The sequence below is a fragment of the Syngnathus floridae genome, chromosome 12, assembly GCF_059516105.1.
Source record: "Syngnathus floridae isolate MCC-2025c chromosome 12, RoL_Sflo_1.0, whole genome shotgun sequence".
In the NCBI taxonomy this organism is placed as follows: Eukaryota; Metazoa; Chordata; class Actinopteri; order Syngnathiformes; family Syngnathidae; genus Syngnathus; species Syngnathus floridae.
In genome coordinates, this window is record NC_142424.1 from 4,255,164 (window position 1) to 4,281,733 (window position 26,570).

General features: G+C 44.6%; 6 protein-coding genes across 10 annotated transcripts; 4 read left to right on the forward strand and 2 right to left on the reverse strand.

Annotated features, from left to right (window-relative positions):
* Positions 1 to 200: 200 nt before the first annotated feature.
* traf2b (Tnf receptor-associated factor 2b) lies at positions 201 to 8,438 on the reverse strand. Of its 4 annotated transcripts, none has more exons than XM_088391194.1 (11): positions 8,292 to 8,438; positions 5,617 to 5,829; positions 4,764 to 4,842; positions 4,598 to 4,696; positions 2,722 to 2,883; positions 2,582 to 2,656; positions 2,419 to 2,493; positions 2,131 to 2,337; positions 1,715 to 2,018; positions 1,334 to 1,482; positions 201 to 1,090 (listed from the first exon to the last, which is right to left on the reverse strand). In XM_088391194.1, exons 2-11 carry the CDS (start codon positions 5,790 to 5,792, stop codon positions 872 to 874), a joined length of 1,545 nt encoding a protein of 514 aa, XP_088247320.1. In that variant the 5' UTR covers positions 5,793 to 5,829; positions 8,292 to 8,438; the 3' UTR covers positions 201 to 871. The 4 variants fall into 4 exon arrangements, with proteins under 4 accessions (XP_088247320.1, XP_088247322.1, XP_088247319.1 ...); XM_088391196.1 differs by lacking the exon at positions 8,292 to 8,438 and adding an exon at positions 7,504 to 7,525; XM_088391193.1 differs by lacking the exon at positions 8,292 to 8,438 and adding an exon at positions 7,307 to 7,469.
* On the forward strand, positions 7,490 to 10,254 carry coq4 (coenzyme Q4 homolog (S. cerevisiae)). Of its 2 annotated transcripts, none has more exons than XM_088391198.1 (7): positions 7,490 to 7,840; positions 8,219 to 8,362; positions 9,128 to 9,224; positions 9,309 to 9,411; positions 9,474 to 9,603; positions 9,671 to 9,764; positions 9,876 to 10,254. In XM_088391198.1, the coding sequence occupies exons 1-7, from the start codon at positions 7,768 to 7,770 to the stop codon at positions 10,036 to 10,038; spliced, it is 804 nt and encodes a 267-aa protein (XP_088247324.1). In that variant the 5' UTR covers positions 7,490 to 7,767; the 3' UTR covers positions 10,039 to 10,254. The 2 variants fall into 2 exon arrangements, with proteins under 2 accessions (XP_088247324.1, XP_088247326.1); XM_088391200.1 differs by lacking the exon at positions 7,490 to 7,840 and adding an exon at positions 7,847 to 8,094.
* A 100-nt stretch (positions 10,255 to 10,354) lies between these two features.
* On the reverse strand, positions 10,355 to 13,551 carry bspry (B-box and SPRY domain containing). The gene is made up of 6 exons (XM_088391197.1): positions 13,122 to 13,551; positions 12,495 to 12,593; positions 12,201 to 12,431; positions 12,108 to 12,133; positions 11,923 to 12,047; positions 10,355 to 11,636 (listed from the first exon to the last, which is right to left on the reverse strand). Exons 1-6 carry the CDS (start codon positions 13,482 to 13,484, stop codon positions 11,101 to 11,103), a joined length of 1,380 nt encoding a protein of 459 aa, XP_088247323.1. The 5' UTR covers positions 13,485 to 13,551; the 3' UTR covers positions 10,355 to 11,100.
* A 709-nt stretch (positions 13,552 to 14,260) lies between these two features.
* zmynd19 (zinc finger, MYND-type containing 19) lies at positions 14,261 to 18,584 on the forward strand. The gene is made up of 6 exons (XM_088391201.1): positions 14,261 to 14,634; positions 15,491 to 15,550; positions 15,633 to 15,739; positions 15,864 to 16,004; positions 16,119 to 16,299; positions 16,395 to 18,584. Exons 1-6 carry the CDS (start codon positions 14,584 to 14,586, stop codon positions 16,536 to 16,538), a joined length of 684 nt encoding a protein of 227 aa, XP_088247327.1. The 5' UTR covers positions 14,261 to 14,583; the 3' UTR covers positions 16,539 to 18,584.
* A 179-nt stretch (positions 18,585 to 18,763) lies between these two features.
* On the forward strand, positions 18,764 to 19,975 carry tmem141 (transmembrane protein 141). Its single transcript, XM_088391403.1, has 5 exons — positions 18,764 to 18,935; positions 19,055 to 19,121; positions 19,355 to 19,438; positions 19,504 to 19,614; positions 19,677 to 19,975. The coding sequence occupies exons 1-5, from the start codon at positions 18,882 to 18,884 to the stop codon at positions 19,736 to 19,738; spliced, it is 378 nt and encodes a 125-aa protein (XP_088247529.1). The 5' UTR covers positions 18,764 to 18,881; the 3' UTR covers positions 19,739 to 19,975.
* A 1,378-nt stretch (positions 19,976 to 21,353) lies between these two features.
* sapcd2 (suppressor APC domain containing 2) lies at positions 21,354 to 26,511 on the forward strand. Its single transcript, XM_088391395.1, has 6 exons — positions 21,354 to 22,322; positions 23,466 to 23,599; positions 24,898 to 25,044; positions 25,135 to 25,236; positions 25,363 to 25,482; positions 25,562 to 26,511. The coding sequence occupies exons 1-6, from the start codon at positions 21,599 to 21,601 to the stop codon at positions 25,688 to 25,690; spliced, it is 1,356 nt and encodes a 451-aa protein (XP_088247521.1). The 5' UTR covers positions 21,354 to 21,598; the 3' UTR covers positions 25,691 to 26,511.
* Positions 26,512 to 26,570: the final 59 nt, after the last annotated feature.

The following is a 26,570-nucleotide window of genomic DNA, read 5'->3' on the forward strand; positions in this document are numbered from 1 at the left end:
TCATGAAGCTATTTTGGTTGGTCGCACTTCTGGTAATACTTGAGAATCTTGTTGACATTCAAATCTGAAAAATGTCAAATGTGTTGCTATGTCAACAGAAGATGGGTGATTTTTTTGTTTAGGGAAATGAAAGCGTTCCACTTTTCATAATGACTTATGATGTCACATGAGAGCATGGGGAATTTTTTTCACACAAATACTTTCATGCACACGTAGTTTTATTACTGATATGAATGTTTTTAACTTGTAGACTCAGATACATATAGCGAGTCACTGATTGAATAACAATAATACATAGATAAACTGATCTACCTTATTACTTGATACAAGTAATAAAGTTTACAAGGCGGTGGGTAGTACGAGCCAATACATGAGCCGGGTAGTACGAGCCAATACATGAGCCACCTAATGATTATATTTGGGTTTTTATATGATATAAAATATACATATGATCTCATATATATATCCTGTTATGTATAATATGTATATATTGAATTATGTAAAAAAAAAGCTTCAAAATTGACTTTCTCATATTACAGCTGTATTTTATCTATTAAAAAAGATATATAATAATAATCATTGTTTGATGTACACAATTGGGTTTTACATTTAACAATGTGTATATGATTTAATTACAGCTCATGCATTGGTTCTCGTTAGCTGTCATAGGAATATGTAATAGCCAAACAGCACTGAACAGATATTACATTGTTTAAGCCAAGCAAATACTATGTGTATGTATTATTACAGTATTATGATAATCTTATATCGGCTCATCTAACAGCTTTTTTCATTAGCTGTGTGTATATATGCTAGTATTCTATATAGGTATCTGGTGCTTTTTTTGGTGGCAACTTCCACAGTCTTCACCTTACAAGCCCGTCAGGTCCACGATGGCCTTGATGAAGATGGTGTCGTCGCGCAGGTAGGGACTCTTCCCGGCCAGCTTCCCCAGCGGGCAAAAGAGCGGACAGCCGCTGGCGATGTTCATCTCGCTCACAGGCCGCTGGAAGGACGTGGACGAGATGTCCGGACGGAAGGCGTCGATGATGTGCTCGCGGTTGTTCTGGTCCAGCAGCATCAGCGTCACCTGAAGGACAACATCGACCCAAGTCGTTTGGTTTCTGGGACATTCGGGACTAAGTCGTAAGATAATTTCATGTCTTAATCGTTTCTTATAAATAGAATGTATTATTAAGTCACTGTTTTATTAGCTTGTATTAGCCGTTTTGCATTGTGTGTTAGCATTCAGCTAATTAAAGGCCGTGTGCTTTGGTGAAATACAAACTGGAGACAAGAATTGAGAAGATTGGAAGTCCTTCGACGATCCTACCTTCTGGCTAAAGGGCCACTTGAGCAGCGCGTCGCAGCGCCCCCGCATGACCACGAAGAAGAGCGACAGGTGCGTCCCCCGCCCCGTGCCGTCGCCGTTCAGGTACAAACGCAGGCACATTTTGTAGCCATACTTGCTGGAGTAGAATGCTGATAATAGACAAGATGAAACGTGATAGTCAGCCTTAAATGATGCCTCTGGAATGCTCCCCGAAGGACACGGAGGTGGGAGGGGCGCTGCTGGAAATTCCCCGTGTCCACCGGGGGTCATTTAAGACGCTAACGTGGCAACCGTTGAGCCAAAGTGAGAAACAACTTTGAGCTGAGGAAAAACAAGTTCTGCTCGCATGCAAACAGTAAGGTTAGGATTTGAAGTTCTCACCTGGTGAGAACATGGTAGGCGTCCGACCCGCCACGGCGTCGACCCTACGCCGAGCAAAGTCTGAGATCTTCCAGACAAAAATGCCGTCGTAGGTGCAGAACTGAAGCTCTCGCACCAGCTGCTCCGTCTCGGACAGCTGCAAGTCTCGCATTGCCAAGGACCGCTCTAGCTGCTGAACCTTGTTGTTCAGGTTCTCCAGCTTGTCCTGGTCCAGACGGTGCTGGTGCGAGAAGGCCTCCAGCGTCACGGCGCTCCGCTCTACCTCACGGTTCAGAACGCACACGATGTCCTCCAGGGCGTTCATCTGGACCCAAGTGGAACACAATTATGGGCATCGATCCGTGTGAAGTCATTATATAAAAACAGGAAAATTATGAACATCAGCCGAGAGTGCAGAGTGATGTCGGTGGCCTGACCTTCTTATCTAGGTCTGTGGTGGGCTCATGGGACGAGGCTCCCTCCTCAGGAGCCCTGTACAGGCCCAGACCTGAATCCTCCTGGCAATCGCTGAGGAGCAGGGCCTCTGCTTGAGGCGGGGCCACCGACAGAACCTGGCGAAGCACCAAGCGCAGGTGCTCGGCGGTGCTGTTTTTCTCATGGTCACTCAGCTTGCCGCTGTTATTCTGGAAATTTGGCGTAGAAAAGAAATTAAGACGCTGAAGTCCATTCAGTCGATGGCTGAGACTAGCTAGTGAGGGACTCACTTCATATTTGCAGCCCAGTTCAGTAAAAGGACAGGAACGCTTGGGCTTATTGCAGAATTGAACGTGAAGGTTGTACTGGAGATGAAACAAAGATTTGTGGCGGATTAGATCAGTCCGATAAACATCTTTCTAACATTTCTTTCATTTTCAACACGCTAGTCACCCTTTCTCTCGGGATCTTCTTTCTGCCACAGTCTTTGCACTGCATGGGGAACTTGGGGCAAACATCATCGTGAGCCTGGGAAAAAAGAAAGTCACAATGTTTATTCACCGTCCGCAGCACGCCAACCGATGGAGACTCACCTTGATGTCTTTAAAGCTGCAGGACACTTTGCAGTATTTGCAGTGGAGAGTTCGGGCCTCGCACTCCCTCTCGCAGTGTTTCTCCATCTCCGAGCGCAACAAGAAGTCCTTGCAGGCCTCGCACTGCACGCGCTCCATTTCGCAAGAGCCTTCATGCTGCGTCTGAAAACACCCAGACAAACTTTGTCAGGTATTTGAGCCCCGTTCAAACACTATCATTTTCTGTTATTTAACACGACTTTGACCCAACATGGACATCCGATCTGAGCATTGCACGGTTCAAGTGGCGAAACATCATCCACTGAGAATGCTGGGTGGATCGCAGGTGTGGCCAAAATGGCTGGCATTTTTTTTTTTAATAGAATGAATACAATAAAAGCACACCCATAACTAATTCACTTTAGCTGCTATGCCAACAAACAAGCTTGCATACGCCCTCAACACTCACAAAGGCAAAATGAATACATGCATTCCAGTCAACACAATGTACTTTTCTTACAATAACAGATTAGAGTTGCACGCTATCTTACGTCAACATGCAACTAAAATATTTTTTTTAAACTAAGCATATATTTAAACCGATATTTCAGAGGAATCTTTGTTAAAAGTCCTCAACCTATACAAGTGAATAAACTTTTGTTTGATAGCTTTTTAATATTAACTGAAATGGTCAGTCTATGGTGGACATATTTGATATGATAAGAAAATAATAAGAGGCGGGGCCAAGAGGGGGAGGCGGGGCTTATCAGAGAGAAAGCAGTGCTCTCAACTGACTGCCACAGAAGCCATCGTCGCAGGTAGGCCTGCTATTTCTCATTTTTGAGGAAAATAGAAGTGAATGTGTTGGAGACAAAAAAAAAAAGTGGACAGTCAAAGTGTGACTTCATTTCACGACACTTCCACAGTAAGTGTCAAAAAGAGGTTCAGAAAGAAGAAACCCTGCCACAGGTGCTTCTGATCAATCGACAGCGATACGACGAGCTTCACCAAACTAAAAACCAAGACCAGGATTTCACAATTCTGGTAAGAAATGCCATTTATGAGACACGAAAAGTTAGAATATGCGGGAACCGAGTTAAACAAGAGTATGTATTATTTTTTTTAGCAAATGGAATAAAATAACACCAACTGGTAAGACAATCTAGAAGGAATCCCAAAGAGGAAGTCGATAAGGAAAACATTTGTCATGTAACAGCATAGCGGAACATTGCTGAAGCGTTGAGTAATCAGTTATAAAATCAATATCTTTTGCAATCTGGGGCAGGAATTTCGATAATGACATCTTTTATTTTACAACTTAAGCCTATTTTATTTTATTTGCTTGCGACATTCAGATATTCGCATTTCAAAGTGTGTAAATCCCCCCCCGAGAAGAACCTCTATTACCAAATCAGATTATCAATGATCAGCATTTTTTCACAATGATTACACATCGTTGAAACCCGCATTTCCAGAAAGAGCAAAGAGCAGCGGTTTCACACTGTCTCACAACTTGCCTAACACGTTTGCACACACCCAACTTCCTCCCACAAAACCACAATTGCAAGAAACTTGCGCAAGACCAACGACAAATAAGGCCTTCAGATCAATTCTTGTAATTAATCCCCCCAAAAAGCACAATGACCTCTTATCAGCAGGTTATTTAGTAATCCCCAGTTGTGTTTCCCCACCCCGTCCTTGCAGCGCTGGTACTTTCCCAGTAAACTGTTGTGCCAGTTAAAAGCGGGACTTTCCAGACAAGCATGTTAAGTTTCACTTCCTGTTCTCAGCAATGAAGGCGTTCAAGCATGTGAGGGAGCAGCTCAAAACAGAGCACCTTTGTGCTCAAATACAATAAAATGTTGTTGTTGTTTTTTTTATATATATTAATCCTAACCTCGTATTCTTTGATGGATCCTTTCCAGGTGCAACCTGGGTTCAAACACTGCGCGGGCAGGCTGGCTATTTCTCGACTGGCCGCGTTGTCTGGAAAAGCCTGGCAGAAGGTGAGCGAAAAAAGTGAAAACATGTCGGCGTAACAACGAGGGACGTTTCTCACTTACATCGCCGATGTTGAGGATGGAGGTGGGCTCCTCGTAGATCTTCTCCTCACGGCAGGCTTCGCACGGCTTTGGGCCCGAGCTAAAAATAAATAAGTTTGCCAATTTAATAGTTATAAACAACAAAAGTTAATACAGCAAGTATTCAGAAGGAACTGAAATGATTTCAGAAATGATGAAATGAGATGTGCCCCAAAAAAATAGGGAAATAATAAATAAGTGGTCACACCATGATCAGAAGCGAAACAAGAATGTCCCACGTTACTCTTGTATATTTTTATTTTGCTGTTATTCCACGGATATATTTCAATTGTGACCAAGGTGGGGCGGATGTCGGAGTCTGGCTTCAGGAATTTCGACTTCCTGGCGCTAGAAGGTAGAGCTACAGCTGGTGGCAATCAGGAAGCAACAATTAATAGCCTGTGTAGGGTCTGCAAGCCAGACTAGGGGTTCAGAGGTCAACCAGCAGCTGTCGTGGGGACCCCCAGAGGAAAGATATATAAAGCACGGCCACTGGAAGACTTAGAGCGCACACTTGACAGTTTTTTCTCAAATTTTAAAATAAAATTGTCAATATTGTGTAATACATACAGCAATACTGGAATAGATTTGAAGTGAACCCCAAGAGGTCATGTTTGATATTAATCGTTATTTCACTTTATTATAGTTAGTTTTGAATAGTGAAGTGAGACTGAAACAAAAAAAAAAAGCGGACCATATTAAACTTGAGTCTGAGTAATGGCCACATCCTCATGAGTCAGTGACATTCCAAAAACCCTGTCATGAGACATATGAGTCTGCATGAGATAAGAAATTCCGACAGATGTGTGAGGATTTCATTTGAATTGGGGTCTACCTGGTGAGCTGCTTGAAGCAGTGTACGCAGAAGCGGTGGCCACACTGAGCCTGGACGGGCTTCCTGAGGACCTGGAGACACTGCTGACATTTGTATTTATTTTCCATAGGCACCGACAGCACGTTGTGGGGAATGCCTGGTAAAGAAACGCTGCTCTCCATCCATATTCGGGACATTCTTCTCCATCAAATTGGTGCTTGTCCAGGACAGACACTGTTCACAACAACAAAAAGTAGCTTAATGGCGTAAAAGTAGCACAGGCAGTACAGTGTCTAAGTCTTCCGCCATTCCAAGGTTCTTTTGTCTTAATCGCAATGACAAGAATTTTTTAACAACCTCCTACGAAACTCAAAAGTACATCGCAATTGTTGTTATCAGCTTGGAATGCTGAATTAAGAGCATTACCAAATGATTTTGCAAAAGCAAAACAGTCTACTGTTAGCTGTGAGCGCCACCCTGCAGGCCGCAGAAAAGGACTGCATAGGTCAGTGGTTTCCAAACTACGGCTCGGGGGTCATTTGCGGCCCACGGCGTATGCTAAAAATTCCATTTGTTATTGAGTGTTGGAAATGTGGCTGTTAAAATAGTGGGGGGTGATGAATTGGAACTTTCCAGCGGTACTGAACAGTCATAACGTGATCATTTGTTTTAAAATGATTTGAATGAAGTGGGTGTATGAGTGTGCTCTTTCCAGTAAGCCAGCAAATGTCATCATGCATGAGATCATGCATATATATGTAAAATAAAATAATAAAAAAAAGGGCTATCCGGGCTATACACACCTACAAATGCGTATTTGCGTGAGGTGTGACTTATGATTTACTAACTTATGGTTTGGCAATGATGAAATACATAAAACAAATTATGATGATTATGATTGAGGAGTGTTATTCATAAAACAGGGCGTGGTTTTTTTGCCATTGTTTGAAAAACGTAATCAATTATGTAATGTCCAGAGAAGATCAAAGTTCAAAAAAGAGGAAGTTAAGTCAGTAAAACATTTATTTGTTCCACAGCAGCTGTCAAATAGTAACTATATACGGGGTATCCTCCTTTTCAAAACTTCCCCAATAAAAATATATTTGATCCAAAAAAGATGTCATGCTGATATTAAATCAAAATGCACCCTTTGAAATAGCAGAATTCTTTGAAGACGTTATAACAAATTTCTGAATTTCTCTATGCACCAGTCCGTTTGTTATTAAGATTGTAATTAAAGTTAGCATTTATTTCAAATATTTAAGAAGCAGCATTGCCTTAACACTGACTTTGACAATGCTACTGCATATCCACCGCTAGTAAAATGTGTTATTACAACGAAACCGATCTAGAGAAACCTTTTGAACACTTTTATCTAGATGTAAAATGCTGAAGGGCAGTTTTGCAACATAACGATAAAGGCTAGATAGCAATTGAGAAAAGGACGAAGCTACACAATAAGTACAACCATATTACAAAGCATATAACCAGGATGCAAGTGTGTTTTCACCAAAGTAAACTAGTCACTAATACAATCAGTCCAAACAACTTCCAGAGGGGAAATGACAAAACAATAACTTGATAGCCTTGCCAACAGTCCAACAGTAAAAAGTCCATCTCTCTCTCTCGCTGCATATTTGTACCATGCTGCTGCTCTGCTGTAACCATGCTTTGCTGTCAAAAATGAAACTAAAAATGCTAGTTTACTCACCTAGTCGTCGGGGTAGCTCACTTTTAACCGACGCAAGCACTTACAGTTTGCAAAAACGCACTCCCTGTTAACCAGTTTGATAAGTCCACCCACACCCACGTCACTACACTCCGTCAACGGAACATTTTGAAAGACTCAAAATATTTAGTCTTCTGTTGATAAACGAAGGATTAGTCAGTGTGTATGTTTAGGATTACCTATTAAAATGTTTTTTGCTAATGTACAAGCACTGAAGCGTCGTCGTTGACGAGAACTGAACTGGACTTCCGTGGAACGTCATATTATGAACTTTTGTTAAACTTCTTGTTGCGACCATTAAATCAGCGTTAAAATACTTTTTTATTTTTTCTTAATCATTGGTATTTTGAGAGGTGGTGTTCAAATTGTGGATGCCAACCTATTAATGCGCACAATAAGACGAAAGTGCATCGACCGTGCTTAGTAAAAGCAGCAGACCACGCATGCGCAAAAGCGTCATGTTACCGCGAGTAGCTAAATCGCTTCATCGCGTCCACTCCGCAGTGATCACTAATGGTAAGAATTTTCACCGCTGACGTGTTAAAGCGTTATAGATTGTTTTTATGACGGTCAACATTTAAAAATAATTAACTAATGTGTTAAACTGTTCGAATATAAATGACACGGTGGAGGTCAAATTCTTGCTCTCAGGGCGATAGGACAGTGCAGACTTGAAGCTGGTGAAGAGTCCACCTTAACTTAACCAGGTTACATTTAACATTTCTTTTATACTCTATTAGTTAATTTGCAATGCTCTACAAACATGATCGGTGATTTTTTATGGAACTTTAACAAGAAACAGGTTTTGCTGTTTAATAATTGTTTGGTGCAATTCAAGTCTGCATATGTGTTATTTGTATAATATGTGAAAATTGTCCATTTTTTTGTCTGCAGCGTGTGCAAATCGCAGGAGCAAGTTGACAGATAGTCGTTACCATGAAGAACTCTACCCGGGTCACATCCTTACCTCTCCGGTTCAGAAGGCCTTGCTGGCGGTCGGCTCGGGGGTGGCAGCGCTGCAGGACCCCTATAGGCACGGTGAGAAGATGGTACCTGGGTTATCTGTTTCCCTTTTCTTTGTCGATGAAAAGAAACAAGAGTAGGTGACACCCACGCATTCAGTCAACCTGAAAGTTTCATCAAGGACGACCGTTGGTCTCGGGGGTTTTAGGATTATCAAGCCCTCATCACCTTTCCTTTCATCATATTTACTGTAGGATTAGCAAGCCCTTATCAACTTTCATTTCATCATAATTACTGTTTTTCAGTCAGGCTTTCGTTTTCACTAAATAGATTCGGCTCTGGGCAGCATGGTGACCTTCTTGTTCGTCAGCCTTACTGTTGGGGGTTTTGATTTGTGGCCGTTTTGCGTGGGTGTGCACACTTATGCAACCATTGGCTCTGTCATTTTAATCTTTTTTTTATTGCGGTTATACATAGGTCAGATTAATGGCAGAAAAGGTTTTGAAATGATATCATAAAAACCTGGTATTTGAGCAGGGGTGTGTAGACTTTTTATATTTGGACACATTTATACAGATTTGACATTTTATTAGGTTTCTTTATTAAACTGGAGTGAATTAAGAGTTAATGAGTGAGTCGTTTGCATTCTACAAACCAAAGGTTAAATACAGGCCAGCCAAATGTTTCACAATCCAATTAGTGATTTAAATTGTTTCAGACTTAATCATTTGACAGGAAGTCTGCAGCAATCAGGAAGAGGAATCTGCTATCGAATCTGAGATGAACATTTCAGGGTTAGAGGTTAACCGAGTGAGAACGAAACTGAAAACCCCCCCACAGACATGGTTGCAGTTCTCGGAGAGACGACGGGCCATCTGGCCTTGGTAAACCTCAGGGACCGCATGAGAAACGACCCCGAGGGATACACGATTCTCACGTGAGTCGGCACAGCGACATCATCCTAAACCTCATCTTCCGGTCCTAGAGAAGAATTTTGCATTTTGTCGTTGCTAAACTGCAGGGAAAGGCCCAGAATCCGTTTGTCAACGCTGGATTTGCAAAAAATGGCCTCCTTACCCGAGAGATCGTTTGGGCGGGAATACCTCCGTTTCCTTGACGACAATGTGAGTAATTCTCAGGTTAATTCACAGATGACATTTGAGAGACGGTTTTATTGCCTCCCCAGCACGTGACGCCAGACTCGAGGGCCGACGTGAAGTTCGTGGATGACGAGGAGCTGGCTTATGTCATGCAAAGATACAGAGAGGTCCACGACCTGCTCCACACCTTGCTGGGAATGCCCACCAACATGCTCGGTGAGCATTAACAGTGAATAATCATAACGGAATTCCCACTATATTCTAAAATACAAAACATTCTCAGGTGAAGTGGCTGTGAAATGGTTCGAAGCAGCTCAAACTGGGCTCCCCATGTGCGCCCTTGGAGCTTTGTTGGGACCTCTTCGGCTCAACACCAGGTATTGTTTTATCACTCATTGTTAATTGTTCATTTATTTACGCAACATCCAGGTGTGTGTCGGGAATCGTGCTGATTTGACACATTGTTTCTTTTCACAACCTCTTCCCAGTCGTTTGCAGTCACTGGTCACATCTTTCGGCCCGTGGGCGGTGCGGAATGGCCGGCAGGCCCGTTGCGTCCTCTGTGTTTTTTACGAGAGGCGATGGGAGCAGAGCCTGGACGATCTGAGAAGAGAACTTAACATCCAGCCGCCCCCGTACATGCTCACCTAGCATTCAGTAACTTGATATATAGATATTTATTGATTTATGACCAAGAAGGAAATGATTCTCCTACTCCACCATAGCCTTTACTTGGTCTTGAGCGTGGGGCAATGCTGCCCTCTTGTGGCTGTTTGCTTTCACTCACAAAAAAATGCCTGAAGACTTATTCTTTTCGGGACTGTTTTAAAAGTGTCTTTCTATCTTAAAATAATAATTTAAACCCGTTTCCAGGTTTATTTTGTGTCAAATGACCAACTTTGGGTAGTTTAATATTGCTTATATAACCATAATTGAGATGGATAAAGAAAGGAAGGATGCTGCAAACGACATGACAATCATTCATTTATTCCAAATACAAAAATACAGTGTAAAGATCATTGGCAATGGGTAGATTATATAAAAAAGTAATCATAAAAAAGCAGTCAAGTGATAAGATGTTACTGTATCATCCAATAGCAATTAAAACCTTACTCTTCAATCTGAAGCTACAATAATGGTAATCTTTTGCATATTCATGATAGTTACAGATCCCTGTTGCCTCACAAAAACGACAGGAATTATTTATCCCCATTATGTTTAGAATTTTGTGCAGAGGTCAAGGCGACATCAAAGCACTACTTTTCTATTAGACAGGACTAATAGTGCCCATTTTCTAGCTCACCACTAGATGGCGATACATTCACCTCCCATTTGCTTTGTTGCAATGGAAGGACAATATCAGTTGAGGATAGTGTTGCATTGGTAAGCTACTTTGCTAACTACCAATAGACAGAGTAGAAGAACAAAGTTTTGTGCTCACAGATGCCAGGTTGTGCACCAAAGTAAAGTTGGTGGCCCAACTTCTGCACTTGACTTTCTAGCCAGTGATGAGGTGGTGGTGTGGGTTTGAATCCTGAGTAGATAGATGGTAGAAGACCACCACTGTTGCCGTCCAGGGTTTTAACTCAACGGTCAGTGCACTTGATTTAACAGCCATTATAAACAATTTTAGAATTGCTTTTACTGTCTGAATCGTGGTGGATTACCAGACAGACATTCACATTTTTCATGTTAAGAAGTAGTTTGTTGTTGTCAATGTAATATGGTTATATGTTGGTCAGTCACGGCAAACGCGGGCAACAAAGGGCCGGCGAAGTGATGCGTAACACAGTGCAAAATGGTGGCGAATTCGGGCTCGTAAAACAGCAGCGTGTGACTGAACCAGTCCAGCAGGATGCCGACCCTCTGGGGTCTTGTCGCCATTCGTAGCAGCACCTTCTCTCCCGCGTGCAAGAAAGAGTACTCACCGTCGTAGTGGGACAGCACCCACGATTGGTCGTTGTGTCCCAGCCGGGCCAGGTCCCCGGAGCCTTTCCGCTGCAGGCCCACGTAGCAGATGCCCACCTTGAAAGCGGCGCTCTGGCCAACCTCCACCTCCCAGCTATGGGTGCCGGAGGACAAGGACAGGGAGCCCAGGGCGTTGGGCCAGCAGTCGAAGCGGGCCGGGTCGTAAGGCAGAGGTTGGCGAGGTTTCTTGTGGAGGTAGGTCAAAGTGCAGCGGTCGTCAGAGAGCGACAGGAGGTGGTTAGCGGTGCGTTCGTCAAACTTTAAAGAGGACAATGCGTAAGCTGCGAACACAAGGATGGGATGTCACCAAAGAGCCAATGTGGATCAATTCTGAGGGTCTACAGTCTAGGACGTTACCCCAATGTGCTTGCTTCTGAGCAGCTCAGTACTAAACCAGTAAGATTTGTCATTCTTTGCTGAGGACAAAGAATATATGCCTGCAAATGTTATATGTCTACTTGTGTCGCTCCACCGTTTGTGTTCAAATATCTGATACCTTTTGAAAATGTCACACTCGGCATCGTCATAAACCGTAGACCCCCTGTGTGGGTAACGCACTGGACCAACCCTTTGGCCCGTGTAGCATGGCTGTGGCCCACATTCCCCTCAGCAGGGTGCTGTCACTACATCCTGGCTTCATATTGAGCTGTTCCGTATCGCACGGCTGGCCCACTCCGTCGGCCTCCTCCACTCTGAAATAAAGAACGGACATCAGCATCTTCTAATGTAAAAGGCATGTTGACCTGCCTTACCTTTCAGCAATCTCCTGAATGCTCATCTGAAGACAGAGATACAACAATTATTTCATGATTTTATAATATTATTTATAACATAATGAGACCCACCACCAGCTGTGCATCGGAAGAATGTGTGAGGGTGTGCACTAAGCGGGAACGTGTGCCTGTCAGGCTGGTCATGGCCTGGCCCCAGTGAGCCCTCTGGGTGAGGAGGCACTGCTCCACACGCTCCTCCTCCCGTTGGACCTCCTCCAAGAGGCGTTGCTCCTCCTCCTCTAGGGCCTCACGGGCGGCGCTGACCCGGGCCACCACCCGCTCCCGAGCCACGTTCGCTGCCACCTAAACCAGTTCCACGTGTGAACAAGGAGAACAATGACGCAATAAAATACACACATCTCCCACCTGAAGCTTTTGCTCCTTGGCTTTAAGTGTGTGCTCGATGAACTTTTCCATCCTCTGCGCCTGCAGCTGCATTTTTTCACACACGTCCACGAGATGATTCTGGGTGGAAGGGTAGGAGAAAAAAAATATGAATGAGCTGGAAAACCAACGAGAAAATCCTGTCGTGGGAGAGGAATTAGTCAAGGGTGCTTTCAAAAAAACTTGATGGACACGTCACGCAACCTTCAAAGGATTTGGGTGTTGAGTTATTGGGCTCTGAGATATGTCAACAAATTCTACACAATACACACTTGGCCGGCCACAGCCTCTTGGTTTCTTTGGTATGTGCTCACAACCAATGTCCATATCTTTTGACATTAAGCGTACAAAAAGCATTGCATGAAGAAATGTAAAGTCACACCCCTCACAGAAATGTCTGCAAGTGTTGTGGAAATGGAAACTTTTAGTTGACTTTTAGGAATTAAATCAGGTATTTTCGGGTAAACGATCATCTTGTCATTTTTATAACAATAGAATATTTATATGTCATTGAGTACAGCATGATCAATTATTAATCCATCCATTTTCTAACCCTTATCCGTTTTGTTACAAGGTGTCGAGGAGGAGCGGACGACGACCAAGACTGACCCGGACTGCAGTGACTCTGTTCTCCAGGGGCGTCACGGAGTGTCCGTGGCAGGAGCCGACTATGGTGCATTGGGAGCAAATTAGCTTCAACTCGGTCACGCAGAACCAGTCCAGCTCGCACTCGTGCTCCACGCACGTTTCGCTCTCCCCGGAGAAGATCCCGGACTCAGTGTCGGAGGTGGTGGCCATTACAGCGGTCGCAGGAGGTGACTTAGCCCCGCCGTTTGGCTTCTTCCCCGGGGCTGCGGAAGGGTCAGCCCCGAGCACGGCGAATATTGGCTGCTCCTTGGGGCTCATCGCCACGTTTTTAACTTCCACGGCGGGTTTGGGTGCGGTTAAATCGGTCAGCTCTTCAGTCATCATGGCAGCAGGTGTTGTCTAAGGACACGGCTGAGTCTGCGCTGTAACGCAGGTGTAACAGGTGAGCGCTACCCGGAAGTCGTGAGACAAATGTCAGCGCTATTTGAAAAGTTGACCTGGTCCAAGATATAAATAACTAAATAAATGATCAATATTTTAATTTTTAATTATGATCAAGTTGAAGACCAAAGCACCTGCATATGTGTGTTGTTAACGTATTTTTATTTTATTTATTTATTTATTTTTATTTTATTTTGTGGGAGATTACAGACCCCCCCAATTTACTCATATTTTGGAGGAAAATACCTCATAAGTAATATCATTTTCATCAATCCACACGAAATTGTGTAGACATGCTTATAATTATAAAAGGACGAACCCAAAAGTTTCAAGACCCCATGTCCCAAACAGAACCATTTTGGCTTCTACTGATTGTATCTAGTCTTTATACTTATTCTTGATGGTGTTCCATGAGATTTCATTAACCTTAATTCAACAGAGGTTGGAAAATACTGTTTTACAGAAGAGATGCATTTTGGTCTTGCTTATAGCTTCTGTACTGGACATGAAGGCACAGGCTGGACTGTGTGCGCACCACCTAAAACCTGCGTCAGTAGTGCTTTAAAACCAACACGTCATGCATCGTGACGTCTATTGCTGATTTGAAGCGTTGACGTGCACAAAAAAATATAAAAGATGTAAAGTGTTTGACAAACCCACCCAATTTATCGCCCTTTCCCCGCGAAAATGGATGGGATCGGTCACGAGAGTGATGACGCAATGCAATAAATAGGCGGGTCTAGGCTGTACGCGATGCCCATTGGATATAAATACGGAAGTGAATGTTTTGATAAAACATAATAGTCGTTTTGATTGGCCAGTAGAACGAGTCTGCTGTCGTCCCGCCCCCTTCGGAGCTCGCCCTCCTCCCCTGCGCCAACAGTGGTGTCACCGAGGCCGGGCTGCCGCCGGAGAAAGCCGGAGTCCCGCCTGACGTTGAGCCACTTAACCCAAACGGCATCGCAACGGGGCTTTAGGGGGCTGCCTCCCCCCGCCAACGACATTTAACACCGGTTAGGATCCAGCGCATCGCACTCTCCTGATGTCGGACTTCAAGCTGGGCATCGTACGGCTCGGCCGTGTGGCCGGGAAGGTGAGCAGCCATCCTGGGGTTGCCATGTGCGGTCGGGGGAGGGCCCACGGGACCTCAAAAGAAGTAAAAACGTCCCGCTTGGTGGTTCTAATCGATGTTTGGAATGATTCCCCGATTAATTATATTCTAATGTTGTCAACTTTTTTCTCGTATAAACACATGTAGTGAACGCGGCGGTGGGTTGTCTTTGCTCTTGCCGCCGCCGCCGCTACCACGCAGTCTCGTTGTAAGATGCTAATGCTAACGCTAACTAGCACTAGCAAGAGGTGTCGGCATTTTAGCTATTGTTTAATTATTTTCGCTAAAATGGCTTATTTTGCTCGTTGCGACTCATTCACGTCGCAGTTGTCGACCCAAATGTTTTTCTTTCGCCCCCGCGAGTCCTAATACTGACACGACGGCAAGCATTTGAACGAGCATGGCCACGCGAGCACCGACATTTAGATCACTAGACGAGGAAGCCATTGCCCAGACGCCGTCTCAAATCTTGCCTTCCACTCGACATCAAGCCGGATAATAATCAAATTGTCCCCTTGACCATTAATCATCCCCAAATTATAAATGATTTCGATAGATGCATGCCATGAGTCAAAGTTAGGGGTAGAACGAAAGCCGGCTTGCGGGCATCATCGTGTACTCTTGGGCTGTTAGGTCGCGTGTTTCCACCCGTGTGTCATGCGGATGACGCCGTGCTTCCGACCCTCGGCATGCCCGGGGAGGGCGGGGATCTCTCGGGTACTTATCACATGGAGTCCCCCCCTACCCACCTGAGGGACCCGGGTGAAAAGATGGAACGTGAATGTCTATTTTTGACCATCCGAATTGCAATCTCACTTGTATTTGATTGCTTTCTCAGACGAAATATACATTGATTGATGAGCAGGACATCCCTCTTGTGGAAAACTACGCCTTTGAGGTAAAGACTGACAATGCCCCCCAATTGCCCCCCACCCCACACACACACACACGTGTTAAAGTGTATTATGCCCCCCCCCCAGGCACGCATGGAAGTCGATGCCGACGGTAACGGCGCAAAGATCTTTGCCTACGCTTTTGATATTGGCAAAGGTCGTTGGGCGGGAAGGCCGTTACATGAGCTTCTCTGGTGAGTCTGCTGGCAACAAATACCGCCATAGTCTCCATAATTAAGTGATTAACCACATTTTGGATGACACGCCTGCTTGTCCAACTTGTCTTGATCCGCGTCACTCCTTGTCTGCTTTCACAAGGGAGAAGCACCGAGGAGGCATCGCCCCAAGTTTCCAGGTCATCCACATCAACTCTGTGACTGTTGACAACAGGCTCGACAACCTGCGGCTGGTCCCCGTTGGCTGGAGTCCCAAACCGGAAGAGATATCCAGCAAACAAAGGCAAGGCTGGGAAGTTACATTGTGGGGTTACAAAGTAACACAAAAGTGTTACAGTATGTCATGTTTTACAAAATGTTTTTCTCACACATTTTTTTCTTCCTCAACCCTCTCCAGGGAGCAGTCACTCTACTGGCTGGCCATCCAGCAGGTTCCGGCCGACCCGGTGGAGGAGCAATACCTGGAGCTGAGCCGCACGCGCTACTACAATGCTAACGGCGAGCTGGTGGAGGAAGAGGAGTGCTCGTGCACGTACTACGAGTGCCACTACCCGCCTTGTTCGCTCATTGAGAGGCGGGTGAGTCTCGACGAAAATACACAGCGTTACAAATTATGAGTCTTTATTTAATTGATTATGTTTTGTCTTCTAAAACCTTTGCCTGTCTTCCACAGCTTCGGGAGTTCAACATCTGCGGCCGCTGTCAGGTGGCACGCTACTGCGGCTCGCAGTGCCAGCAGCGGGACTGGCCCGCCCACAAGAAGCAGTGTCGGGAGCGCAAGCGGGCCCTGGCGCTCGAGTCGGAACCGGAGCGATGATTGCAAAAGGGGAAGAGGGAGCGGCAAAACGCCTTTTTGATATGCGGGTTGAGGGCACGGGGACGGCGAGAGACTAAAAGAGACAATTGCGCTCGCCTCACTTGGTGGATTGGAAGTTGGTGATTAACGGACATCGGCGTACACTTCCACGGCCATTTAATTCCCCTTGCTTCTCACATGGACGACAGGGAACGTTTTTTTTTTGTTTTTTCTTCCTCTTTCGGGGGTTGGTGACGCCCTCCGAGCTCGACCTGCTGCTGCTAATCGTTTCGCACGCGAGAGGTAACGACTCGTCTTGCCGACCAACTGGACCGCGCTCGGATACGGATGCCATCTTCTGTTCGGATTGGATCACACTACTAACAGTATTTTGTGCGGCGTGCGTTGTATGTTCTGCCAAGGACTCGATGGCTGTGTGTGTGTTTGCGCATCTTCCAAAAGGGGCCATATTCCAATTTAATTTTATACGGAATCCAATTAGACATTTTCACTATTTTGTAAGAAAGTAGCTGCCGAATTGTGGCTTTTTTTTTAATCTCCTGATTTTTTTTCTTGCAGACAACGGTACATGAAATTTACATTATTTAAGTCACCTTTGTGTATCCCTCCACTATTTATGAACGGCTCTGGTGATTATTTTTTAAGAATAAATGGTAAAGAAGGGTGTTCCGAAAAATTTGACATCTTTGCACATAGCGTTAGTGTAAAGGGTATAATTGCCTGAGTCTTTTTTTCAATGTTTTCAGATTGTAAGACAAAAATAAATTCAACAAAAAGAGTCCAGTTCCTTTGATTTAAGGTAATGCAACATTTTTAGTGAGCACACTTTTTAGTCATACTGTAACAATACATTAGGATTGACTTGAGCAATTATACCTTTAGCCTAATGAGATGAATCTTATCAGTAAATATATATCAGAATTCTAACAATATATTCAAACTATCAACTTTGGAACAGATATTTAATATGCCTGTGACATGACGCGTCTTCCATTTTGCCTTCTGCTTTTTTTTTGTCAATTTTTTGGGAGTCAATACGCTTTCCAGTTGGTCAATTTGTATTTCCACTCTTGTTTGATTGACTGGGTTTGAGCGTATTCTGACTCACAAATGCCTTTTCAATACTTGTGAATGTGATTCAAGTATTTTTTTTACACATTTCGATGAAATTTGAGATTTAAGTGACAATTGGCTTGTAGACCACAAGATGAAGTCAGACTTTTTTGGAACACCCTCTTTTTTTTGGTCTGTTTTTCTGTAACAAGCTTTTTGGAGATTGATGCTTTTGTTTGGCATCGCTAATTAACTGCAAGAAATAATGCTTGGTTTAAATGACAATGGACGGATGCTGTCTTTTATGATTTAAATCCTTCCATCATTATTATGTGTGTCTGGGGGATATTTTGGGCGAGACGTTCTATCAATGGAGCTCTATTTATTTAAAATATTTGTGAAAACCTATTTCGCGGTGGTGATATTTGAAGGCAAACTGAAGTGGACGGACAATATGAGATCTTTTTCAGCTTTGGAATCGTTTTGAGCGGGGTACTACTTGATTGTTTTTCCGCAGCCCTTCCAGGTTTTCTCAACACTGTTAATCGAAATCTTCTACAGCTTCTAAAAACTTGAATCTCCCGCCCCTTCCGTTTGATTTTGGAGACTTTTTACAAAGTGAACCACCTCCTTGTTTGTTGTGTGTCAACTTTTTGCCTTCCTCCACAATGCACCTGCTTAGTGTGTCTTCGCTGAGGAGTCCAGACACTTGGAGCATTTGTCCCACGTTGACATGCGACTCATTGATTGTGTATTTTGTATGTGTGCGTGAACAGGTTTTCACCACTGCACTAAAACTCTGCTCCCATGTTAGCGCGTTTGTCCTAGACGGGGTGTGATTTCGGCTATGCCCCCCGCACAGTTTTTTGTTTTGTAAGACTATGAAAATGAATCACTTAGAAAATAAGAGCTACAATATGTGACTAGAGTTGGGCGATAACACAGTTGCTTTTCCTATGTAAACTGATGGTCAAATAAAAAAATTGAACCTCATTCAATTGTCTATTCAGAAGGCCTGTCAGCGTCCAAAACAGGTTTTGACTGGATGTAAACTTGAAAAAGAAAAAAAAAATTACAATCAAAACTCACTTTTCCATAGTATAGCTCATTTGATGTGAGGAAAAGTTGCAGTACCACCGCCGGTCTGTAAGTGTCGCCCTAGTTTTTCCCGGACCCTTTTACTGTTTTGCAAGGCTCTGATGACTTCCGGGTTTTGGGGAGTACGTAATGTTAACAAAATCCAATGTTATTATCCAAGGAATAACTTTAAACTTCATATTTTAACACAAAATGGTCAATCTTGGTCTCACTCGAGTGGACGATGAGCTGGTAGCAAAACACCCGGTGAGCGTTTACAGTTTAACGTGTCGTGTTCGCCTTTCGCTCATTTTGTTCCCATTTACGACATGAATGAAAAGATGTCATCTCGCCCTTCATTATTTGTTTTAAAATGTATCTTTCAGGGTTTGGAACGTTATGCTGCCTGTCAGTCTCACGCCTTCATGAAGGGCACTGGAAGTTTTATTCTCGGTACGTAGTGTATTTATATCTAATTGTATTTTTAAAACAGATTTTTCTTACTTGTAATTGTTTTTCTTTAATTGAATCTTATATTGTCCCCGAAAGACTGAACAATCTGACAACCTCTACAAAATTGGAGAGAAATTATTTCCAAGCAATACCTTATATCTACCACACGAGGGCAGTACAACCCTCAGGCGTTGGTAGACAAGATATTGTATTATTTTGACCTACTCTTACAGGTGCTGTGGGCCTTTTTGCTCTCCAGAAGGTTCTACCGAAGAGACTTTCATATCCTCTGCAGTGGAACCTGCTTGTTTCTATCGGTGAGGAATCAATATGTAATCTTTCACTTCTTTTTAAGAATCCTTCATTGTTTTGTCTCGTCCAGTGGCATCATCTGTGGGCAGCTATGCGGTGACACGGTGGGAAACCCAGAAATGCTCCGACCTTTGGTTGCTACTCGAAACTGGCAAAGTCCCGGATAGATTAGCACCACAAAGTACGTCCCTGTGCCTGTGTATGCCTTGAGATGCCATTTAACTTTCACTTTTGTTCTTTTAGTGCCTAAAACAGAAGAACCACCGGGAACTGAGAAGACCAAATACGGTGATGTAATGGATTGAAATCTTTTAGAAAGAACAATGTTGCAAAGTCGAGCTTATCTCTTCTGGGATGCTGGTCTACCTCCAAGTACAATATTTCACGTAGGAAATATAATATATAACAAATCAGCTGTTCCATGGTCAAACTGTAAACACTCTTACAACCTTCATGAAGTGTACTTGCAATGTTTTAAATAACATTTAAACATTATTAACCATCATGCAAATGTATAAAGAGTAATAAAATGTGCTTTCAGACTTCATAGCATCATTAATGTGAGGATAAACTGATACACTGAAGGTCAGGATTTAGTGTGGCTCTTTTTTGTCAGATGTTAAGCTTATGATCTGGTATTACAGTTTTTGGAATGTATTTCTTGGCTCCGTACTACATTTTATTCTGCAGCATCGCTCAGTTGAATGATCAACAATGAGACTCCGCTGGGATTAGCGCTCCGATAAAACAAAACGTCCACATGTTCTCTGTTTTTCAAGAGATGTGAAGGCAGTGACCAAAGTTCATGCTTTAATACCCCGAGAACATGCCAAATCAACAACTCTCTGAGCTGCCAGCAATGACGGGACTAACCGAATACAAATTGGAAAAAGGGAACGTCAATGTCATTGCTCTCATCCTCCCATCGCAGTTACTCAAATCTGATCAAAGCCGGTTGGGAGAAAGAGGAGAAGTAACAAGGGAACTAAAAAGTGTTGTTAACACGAGTGGAAATGTATTCCTTTGACACTGTCTAGAAAAAAGGCGTACAATCCTTGCACCCAATTAGATGGCAAGTGTGTGCATGACAGCAGAAGAGGAGAGACGGGACGGAGTTGAGCTATCTCGCTCTGACCTCTCGTCTCTTTCTGTTACTCACTTTTTTATTTCTTGGGTTATATAACAGCGGCTCATTCGCTCAGACAGCCCAATGCAAACCACCAAAACACACATTGAGGCTGCTTGGTCATTTGCCCACAGCCATGATCGATGCTCACCCATTTTATTTGTTGACTAGAATAACCAGCGCATGATTGATTAGGTGAAGGTGACTGTTGATTGACATCCTTGGGGCATCACAGTCGGACATTTCCAATATTTTCTGATAAGACAGGAAAATGGGAAGGGTTTGCCTGATAGAGAATTCACTGTTGTTCCAACATGAGTCACTCTGGGACGTCTGCAAAATACATGGAAGCAGAGCGAGTGTTCAAGCCCCAACAAGTTGGCTGACAAGAAATATATTCCGAGGAAAAGCAAAAAACATTTTTGCTATTGTTTGTAACACGATGCCTTAGTAGGTAAGATTGCAGTTTTGGGGAAAAATGTGCAAAATAAAACTAATGAAAATAGTCTTATAAAATAATATACTGTAATAATAACAATAGTGTCATAAAATAATATTTTTCACTGATTCAACTAAAAGTGAAAGGATTAATTCGGGTTGGGTTATTCTTTGTCTTGAGTACTGGCAGCGTTTTTCAAATATCGAAAAAAAAAGAGACCCTATATGAATAACGTCCCAGTATGAATATATTAACACAAAGCAACTCAAACTGGAATTTACGTCTACTCTCCGCCAATCAGCGCTCGGTTGTGGCACGCCTCGACCAATCAGCGGGCTGGAGCGCTCGCGCACATAGGTTTGAAGGGCGGTGCTGGATTCCACGGGAGTGTATTCACACACGGGACGATTAAAAAGTGAAGTTTCGCTAGTCATCGCGGGATCAAACATGATATTGAAGCCTTGCAACTACTTCAGAAAATACACGCGATAGTTTAAATTGAGTCCAGGTTTGTGTTTCGTTTAATTATTGAGTTTTTTCTGCTCTGAAAAGCTCGTGGTGTTTCATGCTAGCTGGAAGAACTCGACTCGGACTTCAGTCATGGCTTTGATAGCCACCGAGCAAGGCAGCAAAATGAGCGGCTCGGCAATTTATGGCCAAGTTGGACCCAGGAAAGACCCATTTCATGCAAAAACGCAACCGAAAGAGGGAGATTATTCCACGGACGGACTGCCCAAAGCGTTTCTTCACAGTCTGCGGACCCTGTTTGACATCCTGGACGACGCGGGTCGTGGTTACGTCCACATATCTGAGATCGAGAGCCGCTGGCAAGGCGCTGACACTCGGGAGTTACCCGGCGGGGTGTTGAGCTGCCTCCGCCGGGTCACCCCTCCGCATGGCTGCCTCACGTTCGAGCGCTTCGTGGCGGGGCTGCGCTACTCCATGCTTAATCCAGAGAACCGATGTCATCTGAAGGTGCAAGCGGCCGTCCCTCCGCAGCCCGCCCCGAGGTCTGCATGCAGCCGGGTGGAGAACAAGGTACGCCCGCTGGGGCCGAGCAACGTGACCAACATCCAGCCGCACCGTGCATCTTCCCTGTTGAGCCGGCCCAGACCGGAGGAGGGAGCGGGCCATCCGGTGTGCGGTCCGGCAAGATACGGTGCAGGATATGAAAGACCTGGTCGGAGTCTGGAACGGATCCCGGCCCCTCAGGAGGCCGGTGGGCCTTACCGGGTGGAGCCGGGTCAGGTCTCAAAGGCACCCCAGCAGCAGCAGAGGTCCATCGAGTCGCTGGCCCTGGAGTCACCACAGCTACAAGGGCCAAGTATGTCCAACCCGAAGCCATCTCTACTTGTTATGAATGAAAATGTAGGTGGAGGGAACCATCCATCATTAAAATTATAATGCAATTAATGCATTGTCAATTTGTAGGGAAAAAAATATAAAATATACAAAATTTTAACAAGATTATTGTTAATTATTTATTTTTTTGACAACACACTTCTCACGTATGCTGCATGCTTTTAAAACGTCTCATTTTCAGCTTGTGGTAACTCAAGTTATTGCTGTCATTAAAGCCAGGTCAGGTCAAAGGTCAGTCAAACATATCCCATCCTTCCTCGCCCTCGCGCTGCGTGACTACCAATGGTCAATTCTCCCCCGGTGTGAGGGAAGTCAAGCTTTCGGAGTCCCACTTGCTCATTATCTGACTCGTGCGTCTCCTCGGGTCGCTCTCACGACCACGCTGGCTGCCTGTCACACACGTTCAACCCCCCGATGAGTCTCTCTGGGTTAAGTTTGATCGCCGCTCACACAGCTAGTCTGCCTCGAGGGTGACACTCCCTCATCCCCTGCAAACTTGAAAGTTTCGATTTGAGTCTTTAGGTGTATTTGACTTGAACAAAAAGAGCTGCGGAAGTTTCATATTAAAATATTCTAGATATATTTTCATGTTTTGGGCCTCCTCATACTTTCTGTCGTTTCGGACAGAGCAGCACTTGTCCGTGCCATAATCTCTTACGTACAGCCAAACCTACTAGGATTATTCCAGATTACAGGACCCGGGTCAGGCCTTGCCAAAAGCATGACAGCTATCAAATCTCCCACCAAAAAGTCTTGCCAGAATTTCACTTTCTCCTGGAGGTTGACTTAACAGTGTATTTACCAACAATTCATAATTTGTAGCAATATAAAATGATGTGGCAAAATATGTCCTCCTGAAAGTTTCTTTAATCAGAGAATAAAGTCAGATATTTTCAACAGTAAACTCTTCATGATATTGTAAAAATAATAAAAGTTATAAAGATGTATATTTTCAAGATGGATGGATGAAAATTACATTCCACTGTGGCCCAAATACTCCGTGTCTATTTAGAATGGTGCCCTCGTGTGGTGACAAATGGTAACGTTTTCCTGCTTCCTGGCTTTTGGCTACAAGTAACCGCTCATCCTTTCCACATGTGTCCAGGTGTTGCCAAAACTAATTTACCCAGATCCCAAAGCGAGTCCATGACGGGCTTCAGTGGAGTCTCCAGGCGACCCAACCGTGGACGGGAAGAGCAGAGACGCCACACAATCACCAATGGAGTGGACTACGAAATGGTCAGTGTGTGTCTCGTAATGTGTGTTGTTTTTCGTGCACCTCCTTCTCCGAGCGGCTCCATCTCACCCGTGATGCTAATCTATCAAAAGTAGCTGCTTTTTGTCCACTTCATGTTGTTGAGTCACAAAGAAACAAGTGAATAGAACAAGGGAAAAGTCCCTATTGGCTACCCCGTTCACCTCCCACCCTCGTCTCCTCCCCCCAATGCAACTTTCACCCTCCCCTCAGCGGCGCATGCCTGCCTCCTCTCCGTCCGTGGCTCTCCCCCCTCGCCTTCCACCATTTTCCCACCTTCCTTCGCATGCCTGATCTTCTTTCTCCCCGCCGGCATCTCCTTCGCCTCTGCGTCCGAGGAGGCCAACCGACTCCCCTCCTCCCCTTCTCCCCCCTTCTCTTCCTCCCCTCCCTGCCCCCCCTCCTCCTCCCTCCCTTCCCCGCGTCCCTCCCACCGAGGCCGACTTTGCTGCCCCGATGGTAGCGAGCCGGGTCAGGCTCAGGGGCCCGGTGGAGGAAACCGGCCCGGCCTGGACGGCGGTGTGGGCCGCGTACACCACCGTCTTCATCCCGCTCAGCAGCAGCCTGTACAGCAGCAAGGCCCTGCATTTTTTTCTGTGGGTGAGTAAGGCGCAGGTGGGAGAGTTGAGGGGTAACTTTTTGGTTCTGTTTAAAGTAAGTCCTTTTTTGGCCTTGCAAGTTGAAATATTCTGGGATTGTTTATCGCTTTTGATCCGCTGTTGTATCGTTGCTCTTTCATCCTTTGTGTCAAGCAGCCTGTGCAACTGTTGTGCTGTCTGTGGGTCGGGGGGTGGGGGGGGGGGGGTATTTATGTGCCAACTGGGGCACACAGATTATTTTCAACCCGCCGCCGCTCTCTGTTTGATACACGTTCATTGACACGAGCGCCCTTATCGTACCATCAACACACTCACTTGTCTGCCATATTTAGACACAGGCCAAGATGAGTCCAACCCACTTTGATGTATTTGTTTAAACATGGGATGGAGGGGGGCGGGGGGGGTTCGGGGGTGGCCGAATGCCAGCGTTGAGGCCAGTCAGGGACTATGCAGTGTGGACAGCCAGGTCAGCACAACTCTCATGAGGGCAGGCCAGAATTGAGGCGCTGGCTATTTACTCCATTCTTAGGTTGCCGCGCGGTTGCCATGACGCCGGACCGATGACTCCTCTCGACATTGTTGGGGATTCAGACGGGCTCGGCGTCTTTGTCCGCGCCGTCTTCACAAAAGAGGCGACGACGTGGAGTTTGCATCTTTTTAAAAAGCTCATTTGTGTTTTCCAGCTGAAGCAGATGAAGGAGCTGGAGCAGGAGAAGGACTCCTTGCTGGCCGGCCTGGAGGTGGTGGAGCGTGCCAGGGACTGGTACCAGGGCCAGATCCATAATGTCACTGAGAGACAGCGGCAGGTGGGGCAGAATTCCCAATGCACGGTGAGTTAACATCCGGAATAATTTAAATCCTCCATTGCACATCTCACAGGGAATATCAACATCATTTTCCAAATCTTTTTTTTTTTTTAGGACTTTTTCACTGAAGCCAACCAGAGTCGCATCAACATCCTTATTCCCAAACTACAAGAAGTCAACCGGTGCCTCAATGACCTCATTTGCTGCACTGGAATGGTGAGAATCAATTCTGAGACCAAGACTCCCAAATCAGCTTTCTCCATTGAAATGAATTGAAATGCAATTAATCCGTTCCAGTCCACCACATTTTTTAAAAAAATAATTGCAATTTCCTTTTCGCAGTCATCCTTCCCTTCCAGTGGCGGTCAGACGGCAGGGCACTCTACCACCCAGCAGCCTCCGGTTCCTGCTCCACCACAAGCCATCCTGAGACTGAAGGACCAGAACAGACTCCTCACACAGGTTCCCCAAAATCCAATTCTGCATTGGTATTTTTTTTGTGCCACCTGAGTTTTATATCCTTTCCTTCTCCTTCACGAAGGAGGTGACAGAGAAGAGCGAGCGCATCGCCCAGCTGGAGCAGGAGAAGTCGGCGTTGATCAAGCAGCTATTTGAGGCGCGTTCGCGCAGCGTCCAGGACACCAGCACCATGGACTCCACCTTCATCTGACCTCTGTGAGACTCGACGTCGTTGTTTACCCGACTGACCCTCTGTGGCAGCCATGCACCTTTTTTTTATACCCCTTGACTGCAATTTGTAACGCCTCCACTCCACAAGCTAATTGTGCACTACAAGAGGCAGAAGCACTCCAAGCTCTCCAAAGATTCTATACTCCATTTTGGGTTCTTCATCTAAAACAAAGTTTACTCTTCCACCTATCATCCGAATTCTACTTAGACTCTGGTTGGAGTTTCTTTTTTGTTCAACAGCAAGGTTTTTATATTCAAGTAGCATGTTCGATGTTTTTGTGTGAGATGATGACGGTGGTGGGGGAAGTTCAACCTCCAAGCTAACGTTGATGGAGAGGCCGAGAAGAGAGATTGGAAAGTTTGCACGCCGAGGAAAGTGGAATCCACTTGTTTGGGAAATGTTTCAAAACACCTTTTTGGCTCTTTTCATAATGCCAATTTTTCCTCTTTTGTCTTCTTTGTGACTGCATGGCCCACAATGTTGAACCTCTGGAGAATTGTAGCTAATCGTGTAGCCCTCCAATACTTTTATCAGAAACGATTTAGCTGTTTAGTTTGTTTCTGACAGTAAAAAAAAAAATATTAATAAGCTGTAAGTGTATACAAGCAAGGTACTGCTGGGATGTCAGCATATAACAGTTATGAAGCGCTGAATGTTTAGTTGTTGTTTTTTTTGCTGCTCAAAGTACATAATGTGAGTGAAACGTTTTCCCCCTTCCATCTGCTTTCTATCACAAGTACTTCAACTATGAATGAAATGTAAAATAATAAATACGAGCAAACAGGGTAACAAGGCGTCCTAGCATTCTTTTTATTTTTTTAAAAAGCTGCTTGAATTTATTGTTAAAAAAGTACAGTAG